Source organism: Nomia melanderi, chromosome 4 (assembly GCF_051020985.1).
Source record: "Nomia melanderi isolate GNS246 chromosome 4, iyNomMela1, whole genome shotgun sequence".
In the NCBI taxonomy this organism is placed as follows: Eukaryota; Metazoa; Arthropoda; class Insecta; order Hymenoptera; family Halictidae; genus Nomia; species Nomia melanderi.
The window spans coordinates 1146061-1160978 of record NC_135002.1 but is presented as its reverse complement, the minus strand read 5'-3'; the positions used below and the strand labels follow the sequence as shown (position 1 = coordinate 1160978).

The 14918-nt window shown below is 36.7% G+C and overlaps 1 protein-coding gene across 22 annotated transcripts; it reads right to left on the bottom strand.

The window, feature by feature from the left end:
• Nucleotides 1-172: 172 nt before the first annotated feature.
• B52 (serine and arginine rich splicing factor B52) lies at nucleotides 173-14286 on the bottom strand. 22 transcript variants are annotated; one of them, XM_076367461.1, is made up of 13 exons: nucleotides 14125-14255; nucleotides 11723-11802; nucleotides 11517-11643; nucleotides 10716-10786; nucleotides 8771-8866; nucleotides 7906-7929; nucleotides 7699-7755; nucleotides 7325-7394; nucleotides 2570-2643; nucleotides 2230-2448; nucleotides 1668-1793; nucleotides 1118-1240; nucleotides 173-1048 (listed from the first exon to the last, which is right to left on the bottom strand). In XM_076367461.1, exons 3-13 carry the CDS (start codon nucleotides 11640-11642, stop codon nucleotides 895-897), a joined length of 1140 nt encoding a protein of 379 aa, XP_076223576.1. In that variant the 5' UTR covers nucleotide 11643; nucleotides 11723-11802; nucleotides 14125-14255; the 3' UTR covers nucleotides 173-894. The 22 variants fall into 22 exon arrangements, with proteins under 22 accessions (XP_076223576.1, XP_076223577.1, XP_076223580.1 ...); XM_076367462.1 differs by having other exon boundaries at nucleotides 11763-11802; XM_076367465.1 differs by lacking the exons at nucleotides 8771-8866; nucleotides 11723-11802 and adding an exon at nucleotides 8896-8976 and having other exon boundaries at nucleotides 14125-14286.
• Nucleotides 14287-14918: the final 632 nt, after the last annotated feature.

Here is a 14918-nt window from a genome sequence, read left to right as displayed (position 1 = left end):
GAGATTTCGAGCGAGTTCGCATTGGCTTGGATTGAATTTTATTGCGTAGAGTTTGGAAAATTTATTGAAAGTATTTTTATTGTTTTATTTTTATTATTTAAAGAAATTTGAATTGAAGAGATCTTCTTGTGGGAGGTAATTTGGGTGGTAATGAAATATAACACAGATGGCATAGGCTTGGCATGAAATTTTATTGATAATAAGATACCTCTTACCACTAAATTTATTACACATCACGTATCTTCTCATTTGTAATGTGATTGTTAGGAATATATACAAAAAGCCATTACAGGGAATTCCTCGATATACGGCGATACATCGAAAACGTGTAGAGTCCGTTTAAGGTACGTATGAAGACATCTTATTCTTCTAGATGAGATGTGTGGTGTGTCTCGAATGAAGATGTATTACAATTAAAATTAAAGTGAAACCAACGTACCAAGATTGGCTCTCATTTAAGTAAACCATGTACAATTAATCATTCTTTAAAGCCGATCGTCAAAAATTACATTTTCCCAATCGGATTATGCGTTCTCCATATTTCATTTTGTTTTTCTTTCCCGCGGGTACTCGGTGAATTTTTTCTTTCGCGCGTTATCATAAAAATGACGTTATCGTGTGTTTTCTCGTGTAATACGTCAGCTACAGAGGTGTGTAACCAATCGCAGGGAGAATGGACGTCGTAAAACAAGGCATGAAATTGGCTTCTTGGATGTATTTTGTAATGTAGAAAAAATAAAAGGAAACTAAAGAGATTGAAACTCTCTTTCAAATTTCGCTCCTCGTGTGAATTCTTCTTTCTTCTTCTTCCCCCTCTCGCTCTCTCCGCCTTTTCTTTCTCGCCACTCACTCTCTCTCTCTCTCTCTCTCGTCGTTCTCATTCGTGTTCATCCTTTAATCGGCTTTCTGCTTGTTACTTTCTGGTGATTTGTCTCCGTTCATCGGCGAACGTGAACGGCTGCGGCTTTTGCTATGTTTGCTGCCGGACCGGGATCTTGATCTGTCGCCCCTGGATCGTTCGCGACTAGATCTGTCTCTGGAAAAGGAGCTGAATTAAAAAAGACGGACGAACATTGGGATTTGCTTTTCTTGCGCTAATTATATCGGTTTAACTCACTTCGAGGGAGACTTGGCTTTGGATTTGGACTGCGACCTGGACTTTGACCTCTCGGCCTTGGACCTAGAACGAGATCTGGATTTGGACTTTGACTTAGATTTCGACTTTGAGCGGTCTCTTGATCTGTAAAATTATAGTTCAAATGAAGAAGGAGACAGAAAAATATACGGAGTAAACATACAATGAAAATTCGTTCATTTCCTTCGATTCGTGAAATGCGGTGAAAATAATATTTGACGAAAAAAAACGAAAAAAAGAGAGAAACAAATGTCTGCGTGAATTACTTGAACGACGTGAGCGTAAAGAGACGTTTCTTTAAAGGAACGAAAAAAAAAGAAGAGGAAAAGAAAAAACACGAGCCCAAACACAAGGCCAATGTATAGTAAACATGGGGCGTGAAACGTGTAAAGGTATGCGACAATGGTTGAGTCGTTGATAAAATTGCGCAAGAAACAAAGCAAATAAATAAAACGCCAGGACACTTATAGTGAAATAATAAACTGATACAATAAAGTAAACTCGAGATATCGTACGAAAGCAGGATACTCACTTGGATTTGGAACGGGAGCGGCTACGTTCAGGGGATTTGGATTTGGACTTCGATTTGGACTTTGAATGTGCCCTTGATTTGGAGCGACTGCTGCGGCGGCTGCGGCTACGAGAGCTACGGCGACTCCTATCACAAACAAAAACATTCTCTATAAACATCTGTCGCAATTATTCTAACCAATTCCACTAAACAATCGTGTATTAGGTTGGCGCTCTAATTTAAACTCCTACATTTATACTTCATTGTTCTGATTTAAATACTATACAAATAAAAGAATATCCTTGAACTTTTTCACGCCAATCTAATTGCAGTAAAAGATATAAAATTATTTTCAGTATAGATGTATCAATATTTATGCCATGCGTGAAAACCGAATTCCAAGTGCATTCAATATTGTACAATACAATGTTAAAGAGTTGAATCGGTAATAAAATTGAATGACGTTGAATTTCAATGAGAAAGCTATGTAGTTATATAATTGCGGTCAATTGAGAGACTATAGAAATATGCTAGAAATAAAGATAAGTAAAAAATGTTTGGAGACTGCCGCCCCCGACAGTACCTGGATCGGGATCGAGAACGACGATTATACCTTGAGCGGGAGCGAGATCGGCGTCGTGATCTTGATCGAGACCGCGATCTTGATCTCGAGCTAGACGATCTTGAGCGACGTCCGCGTCTTTTGTCTTCGATCAATCTGATCCTTCGTCCGTTCAGTTCTGTGTCGTCCAACTTGTCGATGGCGTTTTTCAGGTCAGAGTACGTTGCGAATTCTACAACTCTGTAACATGGAATCAATAGGACACAGGTTTAGCGTAGAATCATTAACAGATTGTATTATTTTGTATTATTTGTTATTGTATAATTTTGTATTATTTGAGATGTTCATAAATGAAACTCACCCTTCGTTCCTACGCTGCTTGTGTGCATCTGCGTACGTCACTTCTCCAGCCTGTCTCATATAATCCTTCAAATCCTGAGCACCACACAATAAAATGAATTAATACGTTGCAGTGACATCAGGAAAGGTCTCTTAGAATTAATATCATTATGAAATACGATTAATATTCACGTTATGAAATATATATACTAGATATCTGTGTTCCTATTACTACTAAAATTAACGCATAGAGGTTATTAGAAAGGTAAATTATGTATTCCTGTGCACTTTTTTCTTTATATCCACTGCTATATATGCTTTTCTACTACACAATGGATTCCATTTTTCCTCCTTGCGAATACGCGAGCTCGTGACTCTATTTATCCTTACTGAAAAAAGCCAAGAAATGTTTCCTGTTTTTCCCTGTTCCGGATATCTTCAGTGTTGGCTCTCATTTATGATGGAAATATGTGCTCGAATTTAGTATCTGCCATTGATGCAACCTTTCTTTTTATGCAATTCAATCTTTAAAACACGTATAGCAGTTAAGTCAATTGGATACCTCCACCCTGCAGAAAAAATGTATCACAGAGTATATTCATCAGGAAAACTCATTGATCAATCCGCTGAGAATAAATCAGCGGACGCACACGCTACACTTCTGTGTACATTTCCTAGTTTCATGGAGATTTCTGCAGAGCAGCTCACAAATGTAATATCACTGTGTAACGAAGATCGCAAAACGTTGACGATCAACGTAACAAACACTGGTAAAAACAAAGAAAAATATCTAAGTTCATCTTCTTCTACTTGAAGCATAGAAATGAAATAGCAAAGCTTGCGGTTCGAGACTGGGAAAGCTACATTGACCGTTCGAAAGATGGAACTGCATAAGGCAGAGAGGAAACACAACAAGTCGCTCGTTTGGAAATCAATTCATAATGAAGAATGGTAGAACAGTAGTGGTGATCGGTAAATCGACGCGTGTTGAAAAGAAAAATAGTCTGCCTGGAACTGTTGCTACAAGAAGAACTTATATTTCGAAGCTGATACCAAAGTAAAAGTGAACACAATCTGTACAAATGGATATATAGCCATTGTAGTCGATTAAAAAAAAAAAAAGATAGAATTCTCTGAAGAGATCGAACCAATGCTGGCGAATAAAAATAATAAATATGTCAGAACAATGGTGTGCTCGTTGTCTTGCTGTCGGCCGTTGACTGAAGACGAAGAAATCCGTGTTGCGACAATGTTGATGGCCACTAAATTCATTTTCTTCTGGCACATGAAGGCAGAGGAAATATCTGAATGGTAATGGAGGAACTCCTCTTGATGTCCTTCTTCGTTTCCTCGTACGATTTCGCGATCGTACTTGATCAACGTTTTCCTGAAAATCTTTTAAAGTATCCATCATCATCATCATCATCTCTGTTTCTGGTGTGTATCCATTCGTTCATCGGCGGAACTTGTATTTGTGGGAACCAGGTACGGCTTTATAGCTGTGGACGCTCTTGCGAGGTGCGTGAATGTTGCTATTTTCTTTCTCTCAATGTCTCTGTACTTTCTCTGTTTCAGCTTGACGTCTCTCTCTGTCTATCTCTTTATCTCTCTTTCTATTTTTCTTTCTCTCTCTCTCTCTTCGTGGTCTCATCCCTGACACCGGGTTTTCTCGACATTTTTCGCTCGGCGATCCAACGTGAAATAGTTACTTGATCATACAGCTTTGACAATCCAACTGGAAAACGCGTTAAGATTATAGAAAACATCTCCTTCGGGGTACACTCACTGTACACCAAAAAAGAACATAGAAACAGAACATGACACGATGGAATTGCCTTGCATAAAGAAAAGTTGTTCTCTTTGTTTTTCGTTCTCTTTCAAACTGTTCGTTCTTTTTATCGTTCAAATGGAAGAAAGGTGACACCGGCGCGCGACATTATTATCAACAGGATTTCGATTCTCCCCGAGAATTGTGAGAGGCTCGGTTTCCCAAAGACGCACCTTGTTTGGAAACACGATCGTTCACGATTTTTACACTGCGAGAGAGTAGCGTTTAACGATAAAACTCTAATGAACATGGATGCCTAATTTCGAGCACAGTTTTTATAAAATTACACTATATATAAATATATTACTATACTGTCAAACTGGTCCCCTCTGGTACTGGTTTTTTTACTCGTGTGTGTGCACGGGTCTCTTCAAGCTCGTCGAATGATCTCAATAAATCTACATATATAAAAAACACCTGACCACTATATATATTATATATGGTGCACAGTTATAAGAACAAACAACATGTATATATAGATATATATTTTAGTATGCAATATATAAATATATATACGGCAAATATATATATATATATAACAACGAGATATAACTGAGAGAGAGAACAAGGTTATTACAAGTGTGTAAGTGTGTATATATATATATAGATATACAGAGTATATATATATAATATATATATATATGTATATAATAGATATAATGTATATATCTAAAGAGTACACTCGGTTAAGGTGACGCATTTACCTTGGGCCCAGGCACCACCTTGCTTACGGACAGAGAGAAAGGCCAGACACAACGGCGCTTGGTCGGGTCGAACGGATCTGTGTGGCGTAGTCGCGGATGGTTCGGGTTTCGGCCCGTGTATGCCCTCATGGGTGGCCGCTGCCTGACTTACTAGATGGCTAAGTTGGTGGCGTACCAGTAGCAGTAACAGTCGTAGGTGGTGTAGTAATAAATGTGACAGTAGAGAGAGTTAGACGGGAAAACGGATGTAGCAGAGTCTCGGGACAGATTAGGAGAAGATGCGACTCTTCGGGATTCATCAGACAATGGACAGAAAGGTGCAGAATACTCTGGTGGATGATCATGAATCGTTGAATCAATTTATGATAATCTGTTGCAAGGAGGTACGAGGCAAAGACTCGGGACAAAGAGAGAATTGTAATGCGTTACATACTGGGATCAGAGAGGACACCATGGGTAGAGGAGTGAACAGGCGTAGAATTCATGATACGGTGGTGATGATGATGGTGGTAAAACATAGAGCATATCCATAGACAGGTCAGAGTCATTGATGATTCGTAGAAGGCAGACGTTTTTCTCTCTCCAGACCGATCACCGATGAAAGGATCGCAGATACGTAAGAACCTATTCTCGGTCACTGGGATTGTCTCACTGGGTTTCACCACGTATCACTGCGCAAGTAGTAGTAGGCGGTAGGTGGTAGGTGTACCCAGTGTGCCACGCGGCTATCTCTCTCACCCGGGGACACCTCAGAAATCAACCTGGTGCCACTTGACCTCAGGCGGGCCCATCGCGTGCATCGTCATCTTTATCATCGCACATCATCAGTCTATTGGCCCTACCGGTCGCCCCTCCTCGGCGAAGAGGACATGGCTCTTCGGAAAGAACATCAATTTTATTGTTTTTCCTCACACTGTTGGCCGAACGTAAATGAAATAATAAAATTGAGAAAAGGAACACACGCCGAAGTAATCGAGATATAATCGACCGAGCGAGAATATATATGTAAATATATACTTTTTTTTTCCGTTCAAAAGAGACAACAACAACAACCAATATATATTTCTATATAGAGTATGTATCATCCGAAAAATACGATATAATATTTATATATCTATCTATAGACGATCTATGTGGAATTATTTTTATAATAATACGATTTAAATGTATATTGATCAAGTAAGACTTGGTCCACCGGTTTTTTGCCGCAGGTCTATTTTCTGCCTGCTTTACACAATATTTGTCCTTGGCATGGATTTTCGTCTTTAACGTCTATATATATGTATATGTATATACGTGTATGTAAAATACATATATATATTTATATATATTTTATCGATTGTACTCTGATTAAGGATTTCGAAAGATGCAGTGCATGCGTCCTGGTATTTCCCACATAGTATTCCCATGCATTCCCGTAGATCGACCATCGTCGATCTTTCTTAATCGTGTCGTTATGTCTTCATCGTCTCCTTTGTTGCTTCATGTCTCTTCACGGTTCTCGCACCTCTTCTTCCGAAGCAGCTGCGCGTGTTATTCCAATCCGAATCATCATCATCATCGTCATCGATCGATCGAGTTTCTTCGAGGCTATGAGTCGCACTTTCGAAATTCTCGTGTCCGGTGCCTTTTTTCATCGTTTCCTCGATTCATCGCTGCTACTACTGTTTTTGCACCTTTTTCCCTGTCTCTCATTATTTTTTTGGTTCTTTCTCTACCCGCCATTTTCAGATTCTCAATTTCGTACACGTACTTTTTTTTTAGGGAGAGCGGTCTCTTTCGGGCAGGCGTGTTCAAGATAAAAAATTTCGAATATGCCAGAGACTTACTTGATCAAAATGTACATCTTTCTTTTTTTTCTCATTAGCATTCGGAATAGAAGAGAGTTTGGATGAGTGAACGAACTTAAAATGACGAAAGAAAAATCGAATAAAAAACAGTACGATACTAAAATGCCGCGTTGGTAAGTTTGGTTCGACTCGGGGACACGAAAGTAGCGGAAGAACAAAATCACCAGCAAGAGGAAGCATGATATCATATATTATATATATATAATGTATATATAATATATATATGAACATATATAATATACCGGACGTATATATTCTATTTTCTTGTTCGTGCATTCGTATCGTTTCTTTTTTCTCTTTTCGTTGGAACCTCGAGTAGCAATCAAACTCACGAAAAAAGTTATCGTCAGTCGGTAATAGTAAACGACAAAAGCAAGGGTACAAATATCGCTTACCTGCCAGCTGACACGACTGGACAGATTTTCCACGGTAAGGCGGTACTCGGTGCGTGTTGGTGGTCCGTATCTAAAAAAGGAAAAAACATGGATATTAATCTTGCTTGAATACACAAAATTAGAAGCAGGTTTGTCTTGGACCTGACTTTTATATATATGAAATATTTAGCGAAACTCTAATATATATATATATATGTAAAATTGCAAAACTCGATTTCAGAAATTCAATATTGATTATATATGTATATATATGATGTATATGTATATATAGAATGGAATTATAATACTGATTTGATTTATTTATTTATATTTATGTGTAAAGTTGATTAAGTTAAGTAGATGTATCGTTAGAGCGTAACATTGGATGTATGTACCTGGGCAATGATTGCTTGTAGCTAGATGCAGTCCTCGTGTTTCTGTTCACACTATCTCTGCAAAAAGGGATGTCATGTGAACAGAAATAACGGTTCGTTGGTTAAACCTTCAGCAAATAACTACAGATCTGCACTCATTGCTCAGGCACACAATCAATCACCTGTTCCAATCGAATCAAATCTACTCAAAATGCAGCAATAGCGTACCTGTCGTGCCGCATATCGTCTCGGCTGTAACAAACACAATACCACACATCTATTAGTCGCCAATTACATTCGTTCATCACCTCTCTCAACTACCAGTAATTTATCACAACATAATGTCTGTGGGAGGGTTATTAATTATTCTTTCACTAGGCATTATGCTAATCTCGGTATCAGAAAAAAAAAATAAGAAGAAGAAGAATAAGAGACGGTTAGAGAAACTTTTCTTTTTTTTTCGTCTGCGTCTTTTCTCTCGCAGCCAGCTCCGGATCATGTTTTCATTCTTAAAAAAAAAAGAACATTCGACGTACTCGGGAGAGCAGTCAAATCCAAGACAACCAATTCGAAAGAACTAATTAGAGAAAAAAAAAACATTGGCGTGCGTGCCTGGATGGACTTTTTCGTTTATTTGCGAAAAAGGCAAAGCTTTGTATTCACGCGCTTTCTAATCTAGAGCATATCATATCCAAGGTTACGTTCTTCCCTGTACGGGCGATATGCAAAATCATTTCTCTAATTCAATCCACAATCTTTCTCACATCACACACAATGAATTTCGAATATACAACAATACATAGAGAGATATATCACTAATTATATGTATATATATAATATATTCAAACTACTTTGTGACAAAGGAACAAGAATTCAACGAGAAATCCTTTCCTCTTCAATGGAAAAAGAAAACAGAGAGAATAATAATAATAATAATAATAATAATAATAATAATAATAATAAAAACAGAACCATAAAGAACAAAGCAAGGAAAATAATAAGAAAATTTTGCATATCTCAAGTTGATTGCCATCAGGGGAGGAGGGGATAATGATCGCTCTGATAAAATAAAAAAAAGGATAGCGTGTCTTACGCAGATCGCCTCGAGTCCCCATAACCACCACGGGAGTCACCATAGCGCCACTGGTCACTACCCCTAGGTGTCCCCCGGGCCCTCTCTACAGTAATTCTGTAACAAGACACATTGGATATGCTTACTTGTCTCTCCAGGAGCGTGAGCGTCCGTAGCCACGGTCGCCTCGCCTCCCTGAAACACCCCGTGCTATCTCCACCGCCACTCTGAAACACACCCAACAAAACCCCGCCTAAGTCCTCGACTAATTCTTACTCTAAAGGTGCTTCCTTCCTTCCATCCATTTTCTTTTCCATTCCTCAGCTTCCTCTCGAAATCCGTATCTATATCACGATCATCATCATCATCATCAATATATCCTCCTTATCCTCCTCCTCAATCCTCATCATCCTCATCTCATCATCATCATCATCATGATCTGTCCACAGCAACTGAGGCGCTGTCCCCTCCTTTCTCTCTCTTTCTCATATATGCTCGTCTTCATTATATCCCCACACTTTAATTTTCGCTATAGTTGCTGTCTTCGGTTATTAACGCGCGGTTAACTTATTCACCAATCTAACTGTAGAACCTTTTATTTTTTTTTTATTTTTTTAAAGTTTTTTTTTGTTTCATTTGCAGATGAGTTTCCTCATAATTGACTGGTGATCTCGCCCTCTATGTAACATTGCGTCCGCGCTTCGGGACGCTTAATAGTAATCCAGATTAACATAGTTAACGATCGCCAGAGAATTATGGAAAACGGGTTTTTTTGCTTTGTATTTTGTCGTTTTACCGTTTATTCATACTTAACGTGTATGGTTTTTTTGTTTTCTTTTAAAGAAGCAATATACATTACTTTAAAAATGTTGAGGCATTTTCGTTTCTAAGTATACAAGTGTTAATACATGTGTATGCAGAGTCACGTTTTACGATCGGGGAATTGATGGAAGTAGTTCAAAATGGCGGCAAGTCACATCGGCTATTTAAGTAAGATACACTTTTATTCCAGAACAAATTCAATCGATAATTTGGAGGACAGACGCCGTTCATTGAATGCGTTATTAAACTTAAAGGCAATAGAAATGAAAGAAAGTATTTGTACATATTTGGCAATTCAAAATTATACAGAAGCAACAGCAGATAATATTACTGGTACGAGATAAAATGCTCAAAAGAAATTAGAAAAAATTCGTTGAACGTGTCACAAGGCTTCGTTTAAACTAAGAACTGATGGTGAAAGTGAGAGATTTGTATTTGCAGACATTATTTTCTATATTATAAGTACCAGTGACTTTAATTTACGCAATTACACTAATTAGAGAACATTTTGCGCGCGAGCAAGTTTCGATGTTACATGTTAATTTCATCTGCTTTATTCGTGATCGATAAAATTCTAAGATGCCTTTAATTTCGAACATACGAATACATCTGGGAAACGTCTAGAACGAAAGCATTTCACTTAATGAAACATTAATAAAGGGAATTTAGAAAAACATATTGTCAATGCTATTGCTTCTCGTGGACAATTCTACTCGTTTGTGCAACATTAACAAAATCAAGCAATTCTTCAAATTAAGAGGAAATATTTTTTTTTCGAATTCTACATACATTCGTTGACCTTGAAATTACGCGTTCTAACTATTAAACGCTAATGTTGCACTTTAAATATTCGGAAATTTATCCTTATGAATTTAGTAAGTACACATTATGTTAAGTATCCTAAAAAAAGATACAATTAGAAACTACAAGTTCGAATGGTACTTCTTGGTCTGGTACCAATAATATTATTATATCAATTTATAGGTGGTTTGATGACCCACAAATCAATATCGTATTATAAAAAGAAACTAATCATGCAAAACATGCTACCTACACCATTCTCCTAACATATGATTTCTTTTTTTTTTTTTCTTTAATCTGTATACATGTTAAACAGACGTATCAATAAAATAGTACGCATTACCTTTCTCCTAGCAGCTCCTTCCCATTGAGTTCGTAGACGGCGTCGTCGGCATCCCTGTAGTCATCGAACTCCTGCGAACAGAATATTTTGATTACAATTTAAAATAGAGAAGAGCCAATTCACAATCTTTTACATGCAGCAGAATCTTATATCAGTCTCGTGATGCAATATTTCGCTAACGGTTACAGAGCATACCTTGTGTAACATAAATGTATACAGTATATATTTAGAAAAATATATTTGGGTAATAATTGAAATAAGTCTGATTCATTATAAAATGAGAATTCTGGTTGGATAAAATTCCATTGCATTGATTTTATCTCTAAAGAATAAATATCGGAAGATATTTTCAACATGATACTGTTCTTTACCATTATCATGATCATTAAGTCTTTTGTTGTTCTTTTCTTTTTACCTCGGAAGTAATAAGCAATTAAGTGTTTGTTACTTGTAACACAATTTCCTTTTGATTAAGTATAACTTACAAACATTTTGTTGATTAATCGATGAAAACCAGCACACATCTCCATTAAGCAGCCACAGTACCAATGTGTTCAGGGCTCAAGGTAGATCAGATCAACTCTCGAGTTTGAGTTATTTTTCAAAGTGAAACACTTTACACTCTACACACTTTGGTCCGCAATAAACTTTTAAGTCTACATCTTTCAGTGACTTAAAAATGTTTTTCAAACATTCGATATAGGGAGCAGAAAAATGTTACTGATAATTATGTACATGAGACAGGACCAAACGGAGTGTAGCAGTGTTAGGGACAAATGTATAATTTAGTACAGTACTTACAACAAAGCCGTAACCATTCTTGATGAGGACATCACGGAATCGACCGTAGCCTCTGAAAAATCTCTCAAGGTCTCTTTCCCTGGTGCCGTATGGAAGCCCACCGACATAGACCCTTGTCCCTACCATACTGTAAAAAAAACAATTGAACCACATTAGACTTACCACAAAGGCAAATCCATTCTTCATAGCGACCTCCTTGATTCTACCATATTTCCGGAAGAACTTCTCAAGGTCGCGCTCTCTCACCCGGTATGTTAATCCACCAACGAATACTCGGGTGCTCATTCTTAAAGGAAAATATAAAAACACCATACATAACAGGCTTCCTTAAGAACCTGCCATTTTTAGTCACATGACAACATAAGAACCGTTACGTTAATTTTCCTGATCATTCTGGCTGAGAATTGCAATGCAACTCGTGAAACTGACATTAGTGGGACTAATTCATGTTTTTCAAATAGACTTCAAGTGACAAAGCATCGAAAGACTCGAGATTCTAATAATAAAAGATGGTTCTTTACATTACAGTATACACTATATATAAATTGATCGAAACAAGTCACAAGTGCAATAAAGAAGTGCCTTTAAGAAAAAGAACTACAAGATTGTTGCTAAATCAAGTAATACACGTTTCTTTATCATACAACTTTCATTGATCATCGCATACAACACATTTAAATAGCAGGACCTTAAAAAACTATACGGGAACAATATACTAAGCATAAAATAAATTTTGTTTGCAATAATCGCAATGACAAGGGAGGATCAAACAACATGCTGTTTATTACAACAAAAAAATATGGATGTGTGAACAGTATTATTCGCCTTGAGAACATTTAGTGTTAATAAATACATACACATGATAAGAATGGAGGCAACCCATTTTAAGTAACAATGAACATTTTGAAAGATACACTAAAGGAATTAATATACTCTTGTTTCCCGATGAAGATGTAAACAAAAGGTAAAATAGTTTGTTAACCGAACAGTTTATTACTCCAAGTTTCTTTTGAAGCTCGAGAAAAAAATAACTTAGTGCAAAATATTAGATTAATATTAAGCACATCTCATGCACTTGTAACAAAAAGACTGTTATATCTATATACATTTGCAATAAAAGTGTGTTTCAACATTCGGTGCATCAACCAGGCATGAATCACTATAGCATATGCTTTTACATGTTTATGTCTTCATGCTTACTCAGCCAAAAACGTGTGTTTAGTCAAAGGTGAATGTTAAAGCATCAGCCGTATCCGGTACCCCCAGTAATTTAAACAAAAAAAAGAAAACTATTCACAGTTGATGGGAAAAAGCAATTAAGCGACACGAGAGGCAAATCTTTTGTTTTAACATACGTAAATGCCACAATAATTAGTGATAACTATTCGAACACTTTCCCGCCGTTACCCGTACAACCGTTTCTTCTCCACCAACTGTATAATTAGATGTACTTTATTTTGTGTGAACAGTACCGAATCCGTTTGATGGGACGAGCAAGAAAATAAAAAAACAAGCAAACACATGTAAATCACGATGAATGAACTTTTCAATCTGCAGTTGTAACATTAACCTTTAAAGCGTATACAACGATTTACCTATTTGTTTTCGTCTCGTTGGTCCGTGGTCCTGTTTAATCTGTTAACCGGGCGATTTGTTGGCCACGAACACTTGCGTAAGAACAATTAAAAATAAAAGAAAGTAATTTATACCGGCCGACCGATATCGAGGTAAAATTCGATCGACAAAAGATAAATAAAAATAACGAATTAAATGATCTTTCTCGGTTAACAGGTTAAAGTCCACGTCAATGTACCGTTAAGCATCGATTACTTTGGTTTAATTGTATACTTTTTTAAAGGTTAAAAGCCAACGGGGTATTTTGTTATTGAACGAGCACTTCGTTTGAAATGAACAATTTGTGCAACGGTTATTTGCATTTGAAAAAGGAAGAATTTGGTTGAAATATGTGGTACATATCACAAGCGAACAAGAACGCGTACACTTTTATCGGACGTTCGTTTCATAAAATGGCGGTCGTGTAATCGCTTAAAGAAATCCTAAGCTATGCGTGGTGATCACGGGGACGCGGAAACGAAACGCGACATGTTTAGAGATAGCGTGGATATACCGATTCGACGGAAAATTCTATTTATTCTACGATATTACGATCATTTAGAGAAAGTTCCTCAAGATCAACACATCGTGTTGCGTAAACAGTAGCAATTAATATCCAAAATGAAACTTGTGAATTATTTATTAACGATGGAAAGAATTGTAAAGAATAGCAAATTGCGTCGTATCTTTGATTACAGTACGTTTTTACAATCGAAGTCATGTGACGCAGAGTATTGAAAGTATCGCCACGTCATTAATGTACGCTACGGTAAATTTTCGGAACATAAGTTTCATTAAAAACGATGAGAAAAAAAAACGCATAGAAGACTTTGTTATCGATTTACCGTTAATACGTCGTAACAAGGGAAGCTAACAGTCGTCGCAGATCGTCGTACCTGCTTTTTATCCGCAAAATGAGATATTTCCAAACAATTTATATCATTCTGTGAATGGACGCGATATTAGAGATCAAAGAATATGTTTATAAACTTACCTGAATACACGTGAAACAACGTTGTTTCGTCCACTAAAACTTTATGTTGTTTCACGACACGATACCACTCAAATTACTAGAAGAAGTAATGATCGGCGTCTGGAGTAAGATGGCTCGCCGCAATAACGGAAACAAAACGGGGTTCACATGACGGAAAACAAAGTTGCTGCCACTGTGAATCTCGATGGCAGACGCCCAATTCGAAACATTTGTAATAATTTAATGAAAATTAAAGCAGTTACGCTTAAATAAATAAAATCAATGTACATGGAACTTATGTTAATTTTATTAGAAATGTAGTTTATGCAATAATAATCTATAAAATATTTTATTACAGTGTGTTATCCCTTCCCTCCAAATGGTTACATTACGATTAAATTACTTATGAAGTATGTTTAGAGTAATAAACTTTACGCATACTCGTTCTTTAATTAATCCTGCACTGTCGTAATTTTCTAATAATTGTTAATAACTTTTATAATATTACCAGGCAATTGTAAATGCTCGTAGAATGTAATTTGGGTTCGAGAGAAATTTACGCAGTCACATCGAGCGCGAAGTTTGAACGATAGAAAGCAACGTTAAGCTTTAATATCGTTACTGACAAATATTTAATTATTTAATTTGTTATTTACAGATGTTTTTAGAAAATACGTTCTAAATATTATAACGAAATATCTAAGTAGTCTTCAATACTGTATCGTGAATGTTTATTTGAAATCTGAAATATGTCATCTATTGTTTCTTATCGTTATTCAAAAATGTTTTATACATGAAATAAAAGTTAGAAAGAT